Source organism: Cottoperca gobio, chromosome 2, assembly GCF_900634415.1.
Source record: "Cottoperca gobio chromosome 2, fCotGob3.1, whole genome shotgun sequence".
NCBI lineage: Eukaryota > Metazoa > Chordata > Actinopteri > Perciformes > Bovichtidae > Cottoperca > Cottoperca gobio.
Genome location: NC_041356.1, coordinates 4,467,934 through 4,490,916, shown reverse-complemented (window position 1 = coordinate 4,490,916; position 22,983 = coordinate 4,467,934). Strand labels below are relative to the sequence as shown.

The following is a 22,983-nucleotide window of genomic DNA, read 5'->3' as shown; positions in this document are numbered from 1 at the left end:
ATGACCCAGCCTTCATGACCATAGGTGAGGGTAGGAACGAAGATCGACCGGTATATTGAGAGCTTTGCCTTCAGGCTCAGCTCTCTTTTCATCACAACGGTGCGGTAAAGTGACTGTAATACCGCCCCCGCTGCTCCGATTCTCCGGCCAATCTCTCGCTCCATCGTCCCCTCACTCGCGAACAAGACCCCGAGGTACTTGAACTCCTTCACTTGGGGTAATGGCTCATTCCCTACCCGGAGTAGGTAATCCACCGGTTTCCTGCTGAGAGCCATGGCCTCAGATTTGGAGGTGCTGATCCTCATCCCAACCGCTTCACACTCGGCTGCGAACCGATCCAGTGACTGTTGAAGGTCACAGACCGATGATGCCAGAAGGACCACATCATCTGCAAAGAGCAGCGATGAGATCCTCAGGTCACCGAACTGCAACCCCTCTCCTCCACGACTACGCCTCGATATCCTGTCCATGAAAATTACAAACAGGATTGGTGATAAAGCGCAGCCCTGGCGGAGGCCAACATTCACGGGAAACGAGTCCGACTTACTGCCGAGTATCCGGACACAACTCTCGCTTTGGGCGTACAGGGATTGGATGGCCCTCAGAAGTGACCCCCTCACCCCATACTCCCACAGCACCTCCCACAGTATGACCCGGGGGACCAGGTCATACGCCTTCTCCAGATCCACAAAACACATGGGAAATAATAAATGAAAAGGTGGGGGCGTGTTTTAATCAAAGACTACACATTTACATATTCACACCATGAGATAAAGTACCCGTTTCACACTGGCTGCAACAGAGAGTGTTGCATTATGGGTTGTTTGCAGCCTTAATGTTGCTAAGTTAGCACATGTGAGCCGTAAGTGAACGCCCCATCTGTGTCTACACAAGGTGAGTTCAGGTAACCTGGGTTTTTGCCCTCGTCAGTTAGTCCAGTTTAACCTCGTTTCAGACGCCTCCTGTTACCTGTTAAATAAATTCCTCACAAGTGAAAACAAGTTGAAATAGACTTTACTGGAAAAACAGACGACAGGGCAGAACATCTGACAGACAGTCAAGAAATATTGCTTTCACTAAATGTTATTATGAAGAGCTCAACGGGACAAAAATACGTTAACAGCCAGAGAAAATCAATGTGGCTGCTTCAAAGAGGCTGACAGGAGAGAGAGATACAGAAAAATGTGGGCTTCACGTTCTGCTGAAGGGTTTCACTCCTAGAGAGAGGAAGCTCCAGAGATAAGGACTGTCTTTGGACAAGCACTTCTTTACCAACACTACTTGTAAAGGTCATTTGCATCTTGAAAAAGTCCTTTTTCATCAAAAAGGTCTATAAAATCAGTCTCAGGTCGATACGATAATACCATCTCGCTCAATTTCACTTCTATACTCAGACAACACAAGATATGATATCATAAAAGTGATTCATCATGTTGAAATGTAAGCGTACACAGATGAACTCTGCAACATTGTCACGCCTTCAAGCTCACAGCAGAATAAACCCTTCTGATATTCCTTCTTTTTCTTTGAATCTGTGACACTCTTCACATTTCATATGTGGACTGTTTATATTTATTACACACAATTTCAACACCTACCTCTAACAATCTGTGAAACACAAGAGGAATACTGTGACGAAGACATGCAAACAGGACATAATGTTTAATTACAGTAAAAGCTTCACCATCTGGTACTTGTGTGACCTTATTGCATCATTTGTAGCCGTCCCATATGTTTTATGTGTGATTGTCTTATACTTTTCTTTCTACGCTACGGCTCTATGTGTGTATGCAAAGGATGTGTGAGTTGGTGGATTTGAGCTACCTTTGTGTTTTCACACCTAAGCCACACAGCTTAATTTCTTTTTTTGGCTAATAGTTAAACTTGCTATAACAGATTTTCAGATATGGAGGCACTTGCTTACTCTTCTTTTGGCTGCTAAATGCTCCACTATGTTCACAAAGTAATCTCTAAGTGTGTGTGTCTGTTGTTTGATGCTGAGCAGGTAGCGTGCGGTGGAGTTTTAAAGCTTACATTGATGAGAAAAACCAAAACAATGAGCTGAAAGATGCAGAAACGTTGCGTAAAAACTAACAGGAACTCCAAAGTTGGGTTCTTTGTGGGTTCACCACTACAAGCACATTTTCACATTATTACAGTGGCTTTAAATTAATATAATCATATTAGGGCTGTCGAATTAGCGCGTTAATTTCGATTAATTAATCACAGAAAAAATAACGTGACAAAAAAATAACGTGACAAAAAAATGAACGTAGATTAATCGTGCTCTTAGATGCCCCTTGACCCTTTAGTCAGGCCTATTCAATTGCCTGCACATCGGGCTGGCATATATAGCATAAATAAAACTAAAGCATGATTCACACCAAATGCGGCGTAAACGCTGGTGTTTCCATCCCACTCCGAGCTGCAGCGGCGTCCGGAAAAAAACGTACTCTGTCCGCACCTGCCATCGGCTCAGTCAAGCTCACGCTGCACACTGGGTTGGCGGGACACAGAGAAAGTCACTCCCTTACTTTAGCTCGGCACGCTAACAACACGCTTCAAGATGTCTCTCTCCAAGCCAAAGAAACCTAGAGTTGATTCTGAAAATCGTCACTTCCAGAGCGAATGGACGGACACATATTGATTTATTTTCCAGCTGCAACAAGTAATAAACTGGTGTGTTTATCGTGCAACGTATGTATTTCCGTGATGAAAGAATACAACGTGAAGCGGCACTACAGGTCAAGTCACGGCTCGTTTTCTGTTAGTTCTATAGGAGTACATCACCTGACTTAATGTGATGCATTCTTAGTGTAAATGCAAAGACACATCTGCTTTATGATTCAAACAAGCCTACTCACTGTTAAACTGTAAAAATGTATAAGATATGTATGTTATTGTGAGTCTGATGCTACTGTTTCACTATGTTCTATTTGCATTTAGTATTTTATTTATGGATATGGACTTGTTTTCAAAGCACCTTATGTATACTTGGAAGTGTTGAGGATATTATAAACAGGGCTACTTACTGGTAATGTGGTGAATACTGTTTTATTATATTCATCTTTCTTTCTACATTAGTGGACATGGACCTGTTGGGAAAACAACTCTTGTCTCCTTGGTTTTAAAGATGCAACATTTTGCACTTTTGTGTGAAGCCTTGTAGCCATAGCTTTCCTACTGTTCTGAATGGACTGGTTGCTTTCTGTAATGAATTAAGGTGATACAATTAAAGTGAAAAAAGGGGGATGCACGTGACGAGTTAATTTCATGTATTAGTAACTATTAACACTACTGTAAGTAAGAGTTGTTTGTAGTGATTCATTGTCAAAGTATTGTGTGGCCCACAAACCCCCAGTGATTTTCCTATTCGGCCCACTTGCTAATGAAGTTGAATAGCCCTGCTTTACGTCAACCGACTCGGCGCGGCCGCAGCAGCCTCGACAACACGATGAAGCGGATGAGAAAACGTTACTTGGCCCAGTGAATGGAAAGTTTACATTAATAAACTCCTGGATGTAACTGTTGATGCTCCGTTCTGCGAGCTGATATATCACCTCAACGCAAAGCACTTAGCAGCTAGCTTGGAGCTAGCTAGCACCGCCGCTGATGCTAAAGTGAGCGACCCGTCTCGTCATCTCTCGAATGCGTCTCACAGCAAATATTGATATATGTGATTAATTAATCACAAAGATTGTAATTAATTAGATAAAACATTTAAAATCACAAGACAGCCCTAAATTACACACACACACACACACACACACACTCACACACACACACACACACACACACACACACACACACACACACCTATTTGGCAATGCTTTTGTTGAACTAATCTTGCAATAGCAGAGAGTCCCACAGAGGTAAAGAGAGGGAGGCATACGTCTTTAATGCTTACACATTAAGGGCTGACTAATTATCTTAATGCTAATTCTCTTCAAGCAGCATTAACCTTCAGGGTAATAGCAGCTATGTCAGCCAACACCTGCAAGTTCATCTCTATTATCAGCAGTGGTTTTGGAAATCATTGCTGCTACAACACGAGACAAAAAGCAACTGGCTTTTCTAAGTGTGGCTCTCAAGAAAAGCCCATTTATGGAAATGAAGCAGAGTTTTGCCCCCTTCATCATTTCACCTAAACATTGTGTTCTACTTCCAACTCAAAGTTTCTGAAGCCTTATGACTCGTATGCCTGTCTGCCAGGCTAATTACATCATTCATCTCGTCACAGAATGTTTGTCTGGTGATCGTTCAGCTCACACGAGTAGACTAATTATAATTCATTCATCCTGTAAATTGACTTTTCACACGCTTGTTAATCTGTTTTGTTTTGCCTGTGCATCTCCATTATTCTCCGTGAGCTAGAAATAAAAGGTGCACTGTACTCGAAGGGTTTTCGTTCAGCTATTCGCAGAGGGCTTCAGAAAAACATTAACTCCCAATGCTGGACTGTTGAGTGATGATTTAATCTCATTCCTTTTTGTGACTTCAGACACTGATTTATTTATAAGAGCTTCTTTGGAAAGAATCATAATTCAGAAGGCAGCAGGTTTCTGATCCTGCAGCACGACCACGAGCTTCCAACTGATCACGGAGCTGGAAATGAAACCATTGTAAAAAAGCTTCTGTGTATCTAAATTAAGCGAGTGTGATGCATGAACTAATACTGAGGGGGTGTTTGACATAATACCAAACAGGAGTGTCACCCTCAGTTACCTGCCCTTCATTTCAACCTCTTAAGACGTGCAGGAGTGCAGGAGTACTCCAGGCCAACCCGACTGTGAAGAGGACATCCTGAACTCTTGGACCTGAGACACTTTGCCACTCTTACTTTGTACCTGAAATTCTCTTTTAAAACAACACGTCCCCAAGTCTTATTATCTTGTAGGACTAGTAATAGACAGACAGTCTGCTTGGCCACTAAGCTACAAGTGGTAGCGCGGCGTGACAGTACACGCAGAACTACAACGCATCCGTATTGTCCGCAGCTGTCCGCGTACATCTCCGTTTGCAGCCTTGTCCTGTAAAGATTGTGTTCCCATGAGGGGTGTCACGATACCGGCGGTTTAGCAGTCGATAATACAATTTGACAACACTATAAATCTCATCACCTTCAACATGAGCTACTTCATTACCGTTTGCATGCTGGTTTTTGTCAGGAATTTAAAACAGGCAATAGTTCCCTGTGTTTTACAAAACTCCATTTGAACATCATGATAATGTTATGAATTACCTTCGGCTAATAGAAGAGATAATTAAAGAGAACGTACGAGCGCTACATAGAGGGTACAGGGATCATTTTGTAGTTTAAGACCAATCTTCTCCATCTGGCCCGAGGCCAAAGAGCTCAGTGATCTGGAGTCAAATTCATTTTAACACCTTCTGTGTCGGAGGAAATGATCTCATGATTACTGAGTAATTTACAAAACAGCAGTTATCTGGAGAAGATGTCTCCACACACACACACACACACACACATGCACACACACACGCACACTTTGTTTTTGCATGCAGTCCGAGCCTCTGTTCTTCTCGTCTCTCCACGACACACACATCCCTCAGCCCTTCGCTTTGCAGCCCTTGCCTGATTATAATCAATGTGTGTGGGTGGTGGAGGGTTATCAAGTGTCTGCACCCCCTTATTTCTCCTTCCCCTCCAGATAATCAGGAGCTCGTCCCGGGTCAGAAACCATTGATTTGAAAACGCCCGTTGTGTGTGCTTTTGTGCCGACGGATAGGCCTATGTGTTGTAATCACAGAAACCCATCAATTACGTATTTCAAGCACATCCATGAACTTTTTACTATTTCAGACATTTTTCAGATATTTTCTCCAGTTCCGTCCGAGCACCTGCATGAACAACAGCTGTAATTGTAAAAGTCTGAATGTAAAACATTTCAACCGAGTCTTTAAACACAATTTCAACTCGATAGATTGGGCAACTAGAGAGAGAATACAGACGTTAGCTGTAAGCTAGCTGGCAACTTTCCACTGTGTGTGTTAGTGTGGGAGCTCAGTATCTGACTGATATACAACAAATGTACAAAAAAGCACCAGGATACAATTTGCTCAAAACACCTTTCATCGGTGTTATAAATATGTGACAGGTTAGGGTTTCCTGTGTTACATAGATTAGCCCGTAAAGACATTATGAGATTGTCAACTTTGGATACATGAACATGGGCATGTCTGAGCACATATGAAACAGCACACACATGTTAGTTACTATATTAATGAATATTAGCTTCTGGAAAACAAAAGAAAGCTACATTTGTTAAGAATTGTGAACACACATTGGATTATCGGTGGGCGTTGGAACTAAATAACACGACATTTTATCATGCGAGCTGAAAATGTAATTGTACATCAGTGGTGATGATAACATCAGCTTTAATCAGACGGAAAGTAAAATGGCTTCATTATTATTGTTGCAGCTGATTAACAGCCACAGATGAGAGTTGGGATCCTGGACCGTCGTCCGCGCTGCCAGTGAATTAGAAGAACGCTTGTCGTGCGGTTTCTAAGGCAACCCATGTTGACCTTCAGGACATTTTCAAGCGAACAAGAGAATAGAAGAAAAAAAAAAGGCTCACTTATGAATAGTAAGTGTGCATTAAAGGGAAACTTTCCTGTGACATTTCAGTGCTCACTTAAAGCTCAGTTATATGGCCGACTGTTATGAATGATTCATGCAGTGAAACGCTTCAAATACAGCAGCAGAGAGTGTAAAGAGCGATATCTGTTAAATGTCCGGTGCAGCCGGGAGAACGTCTCACAAGCCATCTGGCAGTTGTGACTCTTTTGCAGATTCTTGGACAGAGAAAAAAAAAAAGATGATACATCCCTGCATTGCTAACATCCCATAGTGTGAGTCTAGTGCATGGAGAGTCAGATAGAGCAGCCTGTGCCAACATCACAAAGAGAATGTTTACAGCTTGCTCATGTGTTTATATCCACGTCTTCTTCTTTAACTGCCGTGAAATTAAATGTATACTGTGCAACATTCAGACTGACAATCATCCTGCGCTCTCAGGGAGTGAATCCAGACAACATCTCCCATCATCAAACCCCCCCCCCCCCCCATCACCCTTCCCATCAACATGACCTTGACCTCCTGCTTCTCCTGCGAACAGGCCTGAGGCTAATGCATCACATGGAGCTCCGGGCTCTAAACTAAAATCATGAATAATTCAAGACACTGCAGGTGAACAGGGTGAAAGAAATGAACTAATAGACATCATCATCAAACTTCTCCCGTTGATTACTTACGTTTGGGCAATTATCTTTTGTATCACAAGTTTTCTGAAATGTAATGTTTAAATATGTAAATGAGGCACCGTCTTATTAAATGTGTTGTAATTTGCATACATATGTCTGAATATTGGATGAGGACAGGTTTAAAGAGTGAGTTTTATTTTGTTATTAGAGTCAAAAGGTTTTTTCAGAGGGAGTGTTCGTCAGAATACTGTGAAATGTTCATTTTGCCATGTTTTAGGGAATACAATGTTCCATAAAATCGGACTGTGAATGATATATGAACCCCTCTGTAACACAGAATATATATATATATATATATATATATATATATATATATATATATATATATATATATATACATATACATATACATATATATATAAAATATATATATATAAAATATAAAAGTATGTTTTTGCCTGCCGTGTCTGGCCTTCAGATACATTTTACTTATCAATATGTATTTATTAGATCTACTAATCTATGTCAAATTACTCTAAGATGCAGGACAAAGAATTATTATGGAAACAGTTTAAATATTTCAGCAGTATTTAAGTGTTGAATAGTGTTAGGTAAGAACATTTTTAATTACTTTGATTCTTATTTGCTTCCATTCAACTTCTCCCTGTAAGAAAATAAACCAAAAGCCATGTTTTCGAATGCAACCACACACATGAAGAAACTCATATAAATGGCATAAAAATGTTTTGGCGTTCTGCGGTTCTGGATCCAAAACACAATCGCTGCAGGAGCCTGTTCGACAGAGTGCACAAGACAGATGGGAAGGTGCACGCGGGACCAGAGGAAACCATGTGAGACTGGAGAGTCACTGGACTTCAGTGTTCAGTGGTGTGTGTGTGCGTGTGTGTGTGTGTGTGTGTGTTAGTTTGTGTAGCACCTTGCTTCTGCACTTCCCCTCAGACAAAATGCATCATGTAAACACATATTCTCCCTCACTGTGGTGTCAAACTCCTCAAAGCAGCCTGAACAGTAGTAACCCCAGCTGTTCTCCCTCCAGCAGCTGCAGCACATGCACCCTAGCCAGGATTCTTTTTGTCACCCCTCCAACTTGCTGCTGCAGCGGGGGCCTTTGATGCGGACGAGCCCGGGCGTCGGATGGGTGGTGTGTTGGGCGATGGGAGCAGAGGTATCAAGTCACTGGAGCGATTCGGGCGAGTTAGATGCCAGTTTGTTCAATAAATAAACTCCGACTGGAGAGGAGAGTGGGCAGCGAGAGGACGAGGTGTGGGAGGGATTCTGGCAGCTCTGATTCATTTAGAGCGTGTGACAGCGAGAACACAGACTCGGCTTTGGTGCTGGTGGGCTGTTTGATTTTAACACAAGCCGCTGTATGTACACATGTGTCTATGTGGGATTACGCGCTGTATGGATATCTGTATGACATTAGTGGAAAATGGTGAAACAAAGAACAGACTCACACAATGTTGCTATTTCTTATTTCTTATATTTACCTGTATTATGCAGGGGAGCTTATTATTCATGTTTAACTTATAAGACTGCTTTTTACTCAAAAAGGATGTGTGCTATCTGTGGTGCAATACAAATATGTATTTCTAAAATGTACCAGTAATGTTATTTCACTATGTTTTAGTGCCGTTTCAAAAAGCTTTAATCATATTTTTGATGATAACATCGTGAATTGCAATTATTTTCGCCTGGATAATCAGGACATGACATTTTTACACCGTCTCTTGGTGGTTTCGGGTGGATGTCCAAACGGTAAGAAAGCCTCGTGAAGAAAGTGCATTTCCACCCTGTAGACACAATTAGGAATTTCCTGATTTCTTGGTACAACAAGATTTCAAAGTTTAAGAAGTCTCTCCTCGTTGCCCAACTCCTGTAAATGTCTGGCAGTCAGCACAGTGAAATAAGGCCCATGAGACGGGGAAATGTCAGTTCAGAGAAGGAAAGAGAAGAGAGGGAGATGAGTGGGAGATGTGGGAGCGCTGCTGTGGAAAACTGCATGAAATGCCACATTGAGGACATTACAGTTAAACCAGTTTAACAGCCAGGCTTTCCATTTAGCAACGAATCAAGCATCAAGTAACGAATGTCTAAAAGGTGTTTGTGTCCACATTATGATGGTTGCTTACAATAATATCTTAGTGAATTTATTATCCTGTACCCTCTCAGGAGTATTTCTTGTTAAAGTAGATACATCATGTCGACATATATGGCCCTCTGTAGACATTTAACGTGAGCACAGTGGTACATCATACTATATCCTATGATTTTCAGGTATTGTTTGATTTCTCATATGGGGATCTAATGCTATTATATATGCACTTATTTTTACATTTATTTCCGCCTGATATACTTTCTTCTGAGGGTAATCTATAAACTATGTGTATTAAATGTTTCCTGTGTATTTCTTGGATCTAAAATGGTCCTGTGCTGCCCCCTTGTGGCTACATCAAGGTATCAGTTCTTGTCTCCACCTGCACTTATCAGTGACTGCATTAGTAATAATTTAATGAAGATAATAATATCCTTTATCTATATTGACACTGATGTTGCTCGCCTGATTTCAGGATATTTCAGTAAATGCTCTACTGCAGTTCATCTCCTCCTTGCTCGGGGACCAACAACAGCTGGTGAGCAGAGCTCAGACTGTGAGCAGAGTGTGTGGAGTCAGTACATGTCCTATCTGTGCCTTAAAGACATGCAGTTACTACAGGTAACCAGTGCAGGGAGGTTGAGGCTGGGGAAATGTTCTATGTTACAAAACAACATCCCACCACAGAGGCAGTATGTCCAAACTACAATATGTTCACTTTGCAGCCTATGCGTAGTACTGATGATCAATTATACATATACACCCGTAGCCAAAAGTTTTGAGAATCACACAAATATTAATTTTCACAAAGTCTGCTGCCTGTTTTTATGATGGCAATTTGCATATACTCCCAAATGTTATGAAGAGTGATCAGATGAATTGCAATTAATTGCAAAGTCCCTCTTTCCATGAAAATGAACTTAATCTCGGAAAAAAAATACATTTACAATTGTTGTGAAGAAGGCTTCAGGGCACCCAAGAAAGTCCAGCAAGCACCAGGACCGTTTCCTAAAGTTGATTCAGCTGCAGGATCGGGGCACCACCAGGGCAGAGCTTGCTCAGGAATGGCAGCAGGCAGGTGTGTGGGCATCTGCTCGCACAGTGAGGTGAAGACTTTTGGAGGATGGCCTGATGTCAAGAAGGGCAGCAAAGAAGCCACTTCTCTCCAGGAGACACATCAGAGACAGACTGATATTCTGCAAAAGGTTCAGGGTGACTGCTGAGGACTGAGGTAAGTCATTTTCTCTGATGAATCCGGGAAAAAGGTTGTCCGGAGAAGAAAAGGTGAGCACTGCCATCAGTTCTGTGTCAGGCCAACAGTAAAGCATCCTGAGACCTTGTGTGACTCTTTACATAAACTTAATGTAATTGTCAATAAAAGCATTTGACACTTGTAAATGCTTGTAATTATACTTCAGTATACCAAAGTAACATCTGACAAAAACATCTAAAAACACTGAAGCAGCAAACTTTGTGATTCTCAAAACTTTTGGCCACAGGTGTACATCCACCTTCCTCTGTATAGCCTCACTAGAAAACCCAACAAAAAAACGACAATATATAAAAAATAGCAACGAGCACCACGGCGGGTGCAACAAGCAATATTAAGCCACATAAATTAAATAGCCGAGCACTTATAGAATCAACAGCAGAATAAAACATCATCAAAGCAGAAAACACAAACACATAAACAGTGGTGGACAGTAACTAAACACATGTACTCAAGCGCTGTACTTAAGTGCAACTTTGAGGTACTTGTTCTCATGTCCTGCTACTTTACACTTCTTCTCCACTACACAGGCAAATATTGTAGTTTTTACTTCCCTGCATTTATTTGATAGCTTTGAAAATTCTGATTAATATTACAAAATATCAACAAATAATGTGTCATGTATTATTATTATTATTATTATTATTATTATTATTATTATTATTGGTTAAGATAAAACTTAATTTCTACAAGGTGATAGTTCTTCGTCCCCCTGTGTATAAACTGTATGTAGTCCGCAGTGGCTGCATCCACAAACACACATACAGGAGAGACTGCTCTGTCCTTGTACTCACTGAACTTCATGGTGGTCAGTCTTGTGCCCCGCGAAGTCCTCCAGGTTGTCTTTAGGCACCATCAGCCTCTCTGTCCCACTTCACTTCTCAACGTTTTCAAACCCTAAGAGCTGAAAGAGTCTCTCCACTCACACCGCTCACTGAAGGGCAAAGTTCTTCAGGAAACACAAAAGCCACCCTGAAGCATTATGACCTGTAGCATTTCGGCATTTGTTTAGCAGTTAGCCAGCCCCAGCATGCACCTCGTAAGTGTAGGTGTGTTTGTTTTGTGCCCCCTGGGTGGTGCATCAAGTCAGTGGTTAATTAAGGTAACGTTAGATGCAACCTTTTTATCTTCTTTTTCTAAAATTATAATAATGGATACCGCATAATGAGTGGAACTTATTTGTATTGCATTGTTGTGCATTTATGTATTGTTCCCTGACACATTGAACACACCACCTCTCTGGACATGGAGCTCTGTGGAGCTCTGCTGCCCTCCTGCGGCCGCAAGCCGCAAACACACCTGCAGCTTCTTCTACGCTGCAGCGGCTCACATAGCTCCTCCACTCAGCCTGTTTGGAGAATCATTAAAAGGTCATCAGGTTGATGATGCCCACCAGTGAAAAATCAGTTTTGATACTCTACTAAAAGACTAAATGATGTTTTACACTTGATGTAACACTCACACTGAGAGTGGAGCACAGAACATGGTTCAGGTTGAAGGTTGACACAGTAACTGATCCACGAGGACATTAAATGAACTCTGAACCCTGAAAGATGAAGATGTATTTTCATATCTGTCCTCTGCTGGTGAGCAGGAGGAACTGGGTTATACTGTATAAATCTGCTTAATTATCTCCAGAGCCTCAGTGTTCAATATTAAGTAAATACGTTCATAAATATAAACTTAATAATCACATGACTACATTTTAAAAATATATAAATGAAACAATTTTGTTTTTAATCATTTACGAAACTATTCAACATCAACTCTTTGTTATGAAATGTAATTTCACCATTCTTATTTTCATAATAAGAGTTTTTTTATAAGAGTATTTTCCCAGTATTACTTTTATTTAATGCCATTTTTTATTTCATGTCACTTTTCATGACAGTGGTGTTTTCCATTCAGCCGATCATATGCCCCCGGCCTCTGTTAGTGTTTATTTCCAGCAGCAGTTAGTTGGTGGATTCTCAAGGACTTGTTGTTGCTCTGGTAACGGGAGCTAACAGCTAACTTTGGTAGTAGTTCTTCCGAGAGGGAGCGTGTGATTGGCTGAAAGATGAGAGGGCGGTGACATCACTACTGTCATGAAAAGTGACATTATAAAATAAAATATGTCATTGTGTAAGGTGACATTATAAAATAAGGGTCACTGGGACAAATGCTTTCATAAAATAATGAGCAGACTTTTAAAAAGGGGCATTTTAAAGTAAAATGTCTATAATTAAATACAAATTGTATCCAATAAAATGATAGAAATTAATGAGAAACCTTTTTACAATAATAAATTGAATTTAGTAATTCCTTCAATTATTTCACAAATTGTTAGATCATTGATTCATATAGTTATTTATCTCATAATATCTTTTTTTATTTATTTAATATTGAACACTTTGGGGATCTATTATTATCAATGTGAAAACACTCAGTGAAAAAAGCACAAACACCAGTAATGTTTAACATAATTTATATTTATTTTCTTTTGAACAAAATGTTAATAAATGTATTTGTTTTACGTCCAAAAAAGATCATGACTCATGGGACGCATTTTATAAATAATTTCATCCAAGTCTTTTGTAGAAAAAAAAGAAAGTAAATTAGCAAACTAAAGCATCTCTAGTATGACAATATGACAACTTTATCATAATTTTTTCTCTATATTTGAACCCTTTTCTCAATTCAAGCTTCATTTTTTTGTATATTTTTCTCAAGACCTCTTTTTCTCGTCTTTTTAACATCCAACTTAGTCCTACTCATCAACTCACACCACTGCTTTAGACAACAGAAAAATGCGGCAAAAATCTCAAAAAACAGACAAAAACCAAGGAGGCGAACAGAAAACACAGTGAGATTCCAACGGGAGGGAGGGAGGGAGGGGGGCAGGGGGGGGGGTCAGGAAGGAGGGGCGGCCATTTTGGGATCCCACATCCTCAGGACATATTTACAACAGAAAGGACAAGGGTGGGGTGGTGGTGGTCAGGTAGGGTGGTGGTGGTGGTGGTGGTCAAGGAGGGTAGGGGGGTGTGGGGTTCATCTGCATAGATCCACAGGACTCAGATGGTGAACAGCTAGAAATCGAAGGGACGAAGCACAAAGTGTGGGCCTGTTACATCCGCTGCTGTCTTCAAGGGAATGTAGTTCTTGTCGTTGAGTTTGTCAAGGAAAACAAACCAACGAAACAACACATCACAGGAAAATATCAAGCAAAAGAGAGTAAACTGGGGGGGGGTCTGAAAATCCAGAGGCAAGTGTAGACTTGACTTCCACGTGACATCCCACTCTGTAGGTGTGTAAAGAGCAAACTGATGGTCGTTGCGTGATGTGAAGCGAGGTAAGCTGTTAATGGGGATACCGCGTTTTCACAGCCGAGAACAATTTGGAGGTGAAACTCCAATCTGTCATGGACAAAACAAACGGCTTCGTTCGCTTTCATTTTTGGTTTATCACTAGTTGCTCATGGTATCAGATTTTTAATATTTTGGATCTCTTTTCCTGTCCAATCTTAAAAAGGGGAAGTCCTCGTGACTTCACTGGCGGCAACGATGCAAAACAAAAAACTGAACACAATGGGATGGATCAGCCCTTTAAAACTCCTCACACTCCGACACTAACACAGCCCTTTGCTAGCCTGTGAAAGATAGCGGTAGATCAGCTCGTCTAAGGGTATTTAAGAGTCGACGGACTGATTGATTGATTGATTGATTGGCTGGCTGGTCACTTTCACCTTCCCTGCGATACAGAAAAGCCGAGGCGACAGTAGTGAAGATGCCACAAAGTAGGGCACTAACACCGGCTGTTTTTTTTCCTTCTCTATATTGCTCCATTGTCAGTATCTGCCTCACTGGGCGTACGCAGCAGAGAGGCACTCAAAGATCCGGGGCCTCATTTATCAAGCGTAGGACACGTTCACCGTGTGTGCAAAGGAACCGTCTATAAACAAGAAGGCGGGCCCACGTCTGTGTTGCTGGTTTTATTGTACGTTACATTATGTTCCACAACAATTCTACACGTTTTACAATTCATTTGTTTCTCTGGGAACTTTCATTTATTAACATTTTCTTTTTTCCCTGCCGATATTAAAGTTCTCCGTTCTTATAGAAAATACGTTTCTGGCTCTTTACCCTCTCCGCCAACTTTCAGCGCCGGGTGTATTTAATTTGCTGCTCTCTTTTAGACAACATATACACTACTGTGTTTTAAATTAGCCGAATTAACAGTACACTTATCATTTAAACACTTTTCTGTTTTAGAAGTACTATGAACACTTACTTCTCATAGAAAAAGGTTTTTCAAAAATATGTTTTAAGTCTAAGAACCTCCACCGACGACGGCTCTGTCTGTCTGTCAGCAGGATTACAAGGGTGAAGCACGGACCAGGGAAGAACCCATTACATTATGGAGCGGATCCGAAAGCACGAGGTGGATACACAAATTATGTTTCCCTTGTGCTGCTTTCATGTGTTGTCAGATTGATCGAAAGACGACTTCACCACTCTGGACATGGGAGTGTCCGAGGAGCATGTGAATGCACCTTTGGCCTTGGCGGGGTCTTTGCTCTCCGAGTGCCATTCTAGTTTATTCATTTAACCCTGATCCTCCTCCTGGGAGGTGGAGGAGGAGGTGGAGGTAGCTCCCATGCTTTGTATTTCGCTGTATTCGCTAAACTGCGTCCACTTCTGAGTGACCCGGTCACATCTGTAGGATGATTTAATAAAGATACTCTAACTTCCGTTTTACTGTGACTTTAAAGTAATTTCTTTTTCTGAAAGATTGTGTTCCCAGATAAAAAACAGAAAGAAGAAAGTGATAAGTGTGATTCTGTGTGTGGAGACGAGCGTACGTGCGCTTGATAAATGAGGCCCGTGGTGTTTTGGCATCATGCAACTGTTCTCTAGTGTCCCTGGATCTAAATACTCTTTGTGGCGTTAAGACAAGGCCGCTTGTCTGCAACACTGACACTACCGTATGAGGTAAAGTAGACACTTCAGAAAGCAGAGAACGCCACTTCCTGTGCTCAGCATCGACTCCTGTAATCACCAGCTGAAGCGTCACTACCTTCGCCGCTCCATCGCTCCTAACTTGCTCAATGGCCCAACAAGTTAGAAGAGAAAGCGAGCCAGTCTCAGAGCACTTAAGGTCCTAAAACGTGTAGGCATGTATCGTCGTTAGGGGTCGAGAAAAGATCTAGTGGGACAAAATACAAGCCGAACATTAGAATATAGAAGAATCACATACATTTTGTTTTCAGAAGACCCACATGAGTGATGGATGAGCTGGTCCTGACAGGCCCTCGAGCAACATCACATACAAGGTAGTAAGAAGGTGATGGAGAGAAGGAAGTGGAACACAAGTTGATATGTCAAAAACATTCTGGCACCTGAAAGAAATGCAGCAAAAAATCTAAAGGTAATGATGAGTGAGAGCGCACACTTCATCAAAGTCCATTTTTCCTCTGACGTGCCATCCATACACTCCGAAAACGCCAGGAAGGGAGGGAGGGAGGGAAGAAGGGAGGGGAGAAGAGGAGGGACAATATGCTAGAAAACATTTGGATGGAATAGAAACAATGAGCAGGTTTTAAGTGGCAAGAGGTCAGTTCTTTAGGGGGGCGGTTCTCAAACATCTTCGGTCCATGTCCAATCCCAGCACCCTTAGCTCCAGTTAAAACCCTCCCACTTCCTGTGGTTGATGGTTCATCTGCGGCAGATTGTAGAGGCGTCTCCAGCATGTCTCGCCAGATGTGTCCCTGGCAGCCACGACAGTGTAAAAGCCATAATCCTCTCGAGCGAGCACCAGATTCGACCCCAAGGTTCACTCCTCGTTAGAAGCACTCTCCTCTGGCGAGAAAATGGCAGCCACGCCCACCAACGTTGAATTATGGGAGGCTGAAATGATGATGACAGTGTGTAGGAGGACGAGGGCCAGCAGGCAGATCTTCAGCCGACCGCTGCACAGTCTCGGGGTGGCAGCGGAGGTGACCGAGGCCCCCTCGGGCTGGCAGGAAGAAGCAGTCCTTTTTAGTGTCCCGCCTGAAGGGCTGTCCATTTTGGAGTCCCATCGGACGTCGCAGCACTCCGCCTCATTGTCTGATACATGATCTGCCAAGAGCCCTGAGGAGGAGATGACACAGGAGAAAAATGCTGACTGTGTGTATATCTCTATTAACAACCAGAGTCACAGTGATTTGGTTTGCTGACAGCTGACACCAGTAAGAATTATTTCTGAGTTAACAAATGTACTTATTTATATTATATATATGTATTTAGTTAATTAACACATTTTGTTTTGGTGCAAAAACAAAACAGTATTGACTTTCAGTTACAAAAATAAAAGAAACAGGGAAAAGAAAATGTAAAACAAAATAATAACAATAATAATAATGATATATATATAATATATATATTATAGAATTACATATAATGTATATATAATGTATATATATTATATATACAATATATATAATATATATATATTATAGAATTACATATAATGTATATATAATATAATACAAATAATAACTTTAGAAAATAAAATTATGTTTATAATTACATAATGTATATAAGATATTATATATAAATAATTATAATTATAAAATTAACATCTTGCAGTTTTAGGGGAAATCTAGTAAATGTAAAAAAACGAAAAATAACTAAATAGGTATTATTAAGGCTGGAGTGAAAAAAAAGTTTGATATTTAGAAATGTCAGCTATGGTCTAGTATGAAGATGCCAAATCTATATCGTCTCATGATGTGTATGTCACATATATTAATTCAGGTCCAGTAAAAGGCCGAGCTGATACAGTAGAGGTTTATTCTAATGCAGCCCGTCTTCAGCAGAAACGCCAGGATTAAATAGAAGTAGGGCATTCTGAATGAAGCCTGAAAAAGTGCTCCAGTTCAGTTAAAAACAGCATCTGGTAACAGCAACAATCTGAATGCCATGGAACTGTTTAATTACAGTGCAGTGATGGTTTTCTCATCATCTTCCTTCAGCTCTGTAGAAACATCAAGCCCACCAGACTTCAGTTTGTAGCTGTAATCACGACGCGGAGGAGCAGACACACTGACCCTCAGCTGAACTCAAATTACAGTCCACGACTCGCAGAGGGTGACGCATCGCTGCAATCCATGACTCTGGAAGTCTTAACTTGCCAGCTGTCACTGCACTCACCTGCACAGGGAAAACTAAACTGCTGAGGGCAAACCTCGCTTCGGTCTCTCCCAGCTGAAGTGCAGGTTGGATGAAGAGAGCAGATCTGATGTGTGTCTGGACTGAGAACTCATCAAGAGTTCAGAAGAAAGACTACACTTCTCCCTGATCTCACTCCTCTGTTGCTTTTGTTGTGACACTTAAACCTATTATTCTTATTAGGAACTGTGTGAAAATAATTGTAATAATAATAATAGTCAGAAAAAAAACAACCTTCATCTATTAGTGGAATAATAATTTTCTAAATGTATGGCACACATAAAACAATGAATATACTCTATGTTATAATAAAGAGATAAATACAAGATAAACAAAAGGCTTGCAGATAAATAAATAAATAAATGGTTAAAGTTGGATTACAATATAGGCCAATTTTATATGAAATAATTAACTTTGTTTTAAAACTTTTTTCTAACGTGAAGGAGGCAACGACATTAAAATTGAATCTCTAATATCTGTCATTGTTATTGTTATTCATATACTACGTTTCATAACTGATGTATTGGTCCTTTTAGTTAGTGGACTGTGAAGAAGTAAAGCCTGAAAGAGAGAAATATGAGCCTATATATAATATTTTCTTTATTATTCATCTCACAAAGGGTGAGTAAAAAGGATCTCCTGCTCTCAGAATACCCTTCAAAATAAAATAAAATACAGAATTAATAAAAATACAATTCACCCTGCCCCGACTTATGATTGTTCTCCAGTTCCTTAGCTCCTAAATTGTTGTTGAATTACCACCCAGTATACCAGAATACCTACAACACCCGTGTGTGTGTGTGCATGTGTGTTGATGAAGCTGTGATAGTTCAGATTACAGGTACCTTATTTGTCGGCACACAGCCAGCGTCTGCTCCTCTGAGGGAGAGTCCTTGTTGATTACTATTGTATAAACTGCAGTAAATCTTGAGAGACGGGCCAAATTCAATTCATCGATGCATTGTTAAAACGTCCTTGTCTGTGCTCAAACACGCCACTAGATGTCATCAGAAAGCCTTCAGAAACAACTCTCGCCTGTTTTTCCTGGAGGAATACCATCCAGTAAATATGGAGACACACATTGTGCATGAATTAATACTCTGCAATGAAATGCTATTCACTGACATGAATTAAATTAGGAGGTTTTTCTCTGAGGCAGTAGAGAATGCAAGGACGCACCAACACCCACACGTGCAAACATGTCTGCACTTCTGTGCTGCTGGGCAGTGAGTGGGTATTAACCTGTGCAGATGAAGCTCGGGCTGCCGCCGTGGATCAGGTCGTCGTTGTCGGGCAGGATGAACGGGCAGCTCTGCTGGACCTCCAGGCAGTACTGGTGGCACGGTACCTTCCTCTGACAGGACAGCTGGGTGGTGGGGAAATACTGAGCGCACAGCCAGGGCTTATAGGCCGTCTGAGGAGAGGAGAAGAAGATGATTAATACATGCTGCTTCATAATCCACCTGAGGACTGGGGAAAGTTGTCTCAGGCCTCCCTCTGCTCATAGTACATCCCACCACCGTGTGCTGTGAAGTGATTGCCTCCACATTTAGGATACAAACACTTTTGTAAAATGGATACCCCACCATGCACCTCTGGGACACTGAATCAATCTCACTGCAGAGAATTAGCTAACAGAAAGTAAACAATGCGGAATACAGTGTAATGCTTGTTTATTGTACATGTATTATGAGATCACCGGGGCTGCAACTAATTAACAATTAGTCTGCTGATTATTTTCTCAATCATTAATTCATGTTAAGTAGATCAGCAACGATTATCGACGGAGAAATATACGCCAACTATATTGATAATCGATTAGGCCTAATTGTTAAAGTAACTTTTCAGGCAAAAATGTCAGAAAATGCTGTTTTCAGCCTCTAAATATGGAGATTTCCTGCTTTTCTTCTTCTGTTTTATATAATATTTAACTGAACATCTTTGGGGTTTGAACTGTTTGTCCACAAGGCCGAGGTAATGTCTTCAAACGTCTTGTTTTGTGTGATTAATTTACTATAATTTAAACATGAAATAATCGGCTATAACTAGAGAATATTGCTTGAAAAATTACTTAAACGATTAATTGATTCTCAAGATGTGTTTCCTATATTGTTTCACTCCTACACAACTATCAGGTGGTTTTTCAAAAATGCAATTAAAAATCGCCAAATGATGTCATCAAACTCCGTCATCAAACTCCGTCATCAAACTCCGTCATCAAACTCTTCTTGCAGGTAATATTTGCTTCAGCAGGAGGCTGAATGTAATACAGAATGCACAGACGTATGGGTATAAGGAGACAGATGGTGACATGTAATAGCCAAAGCCTCAGGCTTGGAAAGCTTATAAAAAAACAAAATGAACTAAGGGCAAACCACAGTCTGGATTCATTTCGTCATGTGCTTTTTACTGGGATTAACACTTAAGAAGGGAAATGACAGCAGAAAGCACAGACAATCCATCGTGGCGAGACTTGGATTTGTTTAGAAGCCGCTCCTGCTGCCAGAATCTGAACCAACCTGGCGGGATGAAAGGTTGTCGAAACTCTGTCCGACAAACAGCATGTGAGTCTGTGTGACTTTTGCTACAAGGATTTGCTTATAAATGGGCAGTGGACAGTTTACATAAAGGGCTTCAAGCAATTAAAAATGGAAAAACCACTATATAATCACTCTATATTTGTTTTTTAGTCATATACACATGACACAAACAAAATGTTTATTAAGGATCGCCTCCATTTTTGATAATAGTTTGAAAAAAACATAACTGAAGAGTATGTAGTCTGCTGGAACATTGGGACATTTTACAGTTGAAAAATCAAGTTGTCAAAAACATTTACAGCAACTATAACAGTGACTTTTAACCTTAACTAGAAATGAAATTACCATAATATACACATACTATATTCAACTACTGAACTGTAAAAAGCATTAAATGAAGTAGCCTAATGTGTGAAGCGAGCTAGCATATATTAACTATATTACTAACTATTATATTAGAGTCTACAGCTATGCTAGCGGCTCTGTGAGGCTGTACTTAGTATAACAACAAAGCTAACATGTTGATGTTTAACATGTTCACCATCTTAGCATAGCATGTTAGCATGCTAACATTGGCTGAGTAGCAAAGTTAAAGTAACGATGTGGTTGCTTATTAGCAAATGCGGCTAATTAGCACCAAACTGAAACGCTTCTTGCTAATTAGCCACATTTGCTAGATCTACACTGCTAGCATGGCTAAAAGGTCACCAATAATATAACAACTTCATCTTTAAGTATTCATTTATCATTCATTTACCACGATAACAGTTTATATTGTACAGAAGCATTTTGCTGCCATGCCAGAAAAATAAAACGATCAGTTAAAGGTTAAAGTTAAAGGTTATAAAATACTTTCAGGTAATTACGACATACAAACCTAAATACTATTTCTCTTTCTTCATTTCCTCATTCAAACATCAGTTTTATGTTATAATAATATAGTTAAGTTATTACGGTATCACAATATAAAATGTAAAGATTTCACGTTATAACAAGAGAAATAGATTATTGTTATAACAAAAGTTTGTATGTTGTGAAAATATCTTTTTAAAACATGAAAATATCTTGTTATAAAAGCAATACACGTCCATACTATTGATATGCAAGCTACAGAAAACTCAAATCAAACACACCGTTGCATTGTTGTACTGAAGTTGGTGGTAACTGTGGTTACCTATTGGTCGACATATACCAATATATACGTGTGATAGGCTAATAACTGTCACATGGTCTGTCTAATGTTAGCAGGTAAGTAGTTTTCAGGACTTTACCCTCATGAGGGAGTGAACATGGGATTCACTTTTTATTCCAGTGGACAGTCATGTGCACTGCAATTTACACAAGGTTACTGCACGTCATCGTCATGCATGTCACCTATTGTCTTGCAGAAGTCAGTAAGACGTTCGAGGGAAAGGTCTGTCCATTAAATGATAGAGGAAATATGCCGTTATTAAGTGATGAAGGGTGTTGAGAGTCGTTTTACTACCTGACACATTCAAGCAAGAGAGGTTCAACAGCCCTTTCCATCATGAATCACAGACAAAACAAACCATTAGAGCCAATCAGGTAATTACCAAGTGGTAGAATAATGAAATGTTCAGCATTGATGTTTTACAGCAGCATTTTGCAAGAAACAATATCTAGTTTAAAAGCATTTGAAAAATTGGTTTAAAAGCTTTTTCTTTAACAATAACAATCAAAGTCACAATTATTATTATTAATTAAGAGTTTAACACACAAAATAAATCCATCTATGAATTCAAATGTTACTAAAGTCTGAACATCGCACATTCCCTTATCCAGCCGAGCCACTTCAAACCAGCGAGAAAAGAAACGACAAAAACACAAATCTCTCGTGAAATAACCAAAACTGCTCTAACGTCAAAAAATGTTGTGTACATGTCGGACCCCGTTGTTCATAGTTTGAAGATAATTGAGAAAATAGGCCCTTAAAGTAAGTGTGAGAAATGATCATGGAACCATTTGAGTTAGTTGAAAGAGAGTATGAATAGAAAACTGCACTTTGATTTAACAACTTTGCCTCAGAATCGAGTCGACTGTTCCTGGCTTTAAAACTCCCAGTTTGTTGCTAACAGTTAGCATTTGCATTGATAGCCACCGATGGAAAAATCATCACAAACACAAAACCCAAGAAGAGAGACGTCACAGCAGAGAACACACCGCACACTGTTAATTATCCCTTGTGTTATTTAACCACATTGGAACATCTATGGCTGGGAGGTGGGGTAGTTAACTGCCATTGTGGTTTTAAAGTGTCAGGGATGTTTGGTTAAATTACATCCAAGACCTCCACAACACTTCAAAGGGTGCCCCTCCTCCAACCTCGCTTGCACTTTCAAATGCTGAGAAATCACATGGGGGTCTGATTTGTGTCCTGTTTAGACCGACATACACAGATAACAAACACTGCACAGGCAATTATAATAATTATAATAATGTGATTATGTTGATGATGATGATGCGTATGATAATGATGAGAACAGTGTGGACCCGAATGCTTTGCAAAATCAAATATATTCCAGACACGTATGACTTCATGTTGATACAAGAGGAGTGTGGAATAAAGTGTGCTTTAGGGGTTAAATCCTCCAAACTGTTTTCCAGGAAACCCACTCATCC

At 40.3% G+C, this 22,983-nt stretch overlaps 2 protein-coding genes across 2 annotated transcripts in view; both read right to left on the bottom strand.

Annotated features, from left to right (window-relative positions):
- LOC115018958 (carboxypeptidase O-like) overlaps positions 1 to 11,784 on the bottom strand; it is a 73,627-nt gene extending 61,843 nt beyond the window's left edge. Inside the window, exon 1 of the mRNA XM_029448245.1 lies at positions 11,408 to 11,784. Within this exon, the coding sequence (XP_029304105.1) occupies positions 11,408 to 11,469 (62 nt within the window). The 5' untranslated portion in view covers positions 11,470 to 11,784. The remainder of the gene's footprint in view (positions 1 to 11,407) is intronic.
- A 1,489-nt stretch (positions 11,785 to 13,273) lies between these two features.
- Positions 13,274 to 22,983, bottom strand: part of nalf1a (NALCN channel auxiliary factor 1a) — a 29,105-nt gene continuing 19,395 nt past the window's right edge. The window contains exons 2-3 of the mRNA XM_029451846.1: positions 19,046 to 19,217; positions 13,274 to 16,723 (exon numbers count right to left, since the gene is read on the bottom strand). Coding sequence (XP_029307706.1) covers positions 16,425 to 16,723; positions 19,046 to 19,217 — 471 coding nt within the window. The 3' untranslated portion in view covers positions 13,274 to 16,424. The remainder of the gene's footprint in view (positions 16,724 to 19,045; positions 19,218 to 22,983) is intronic.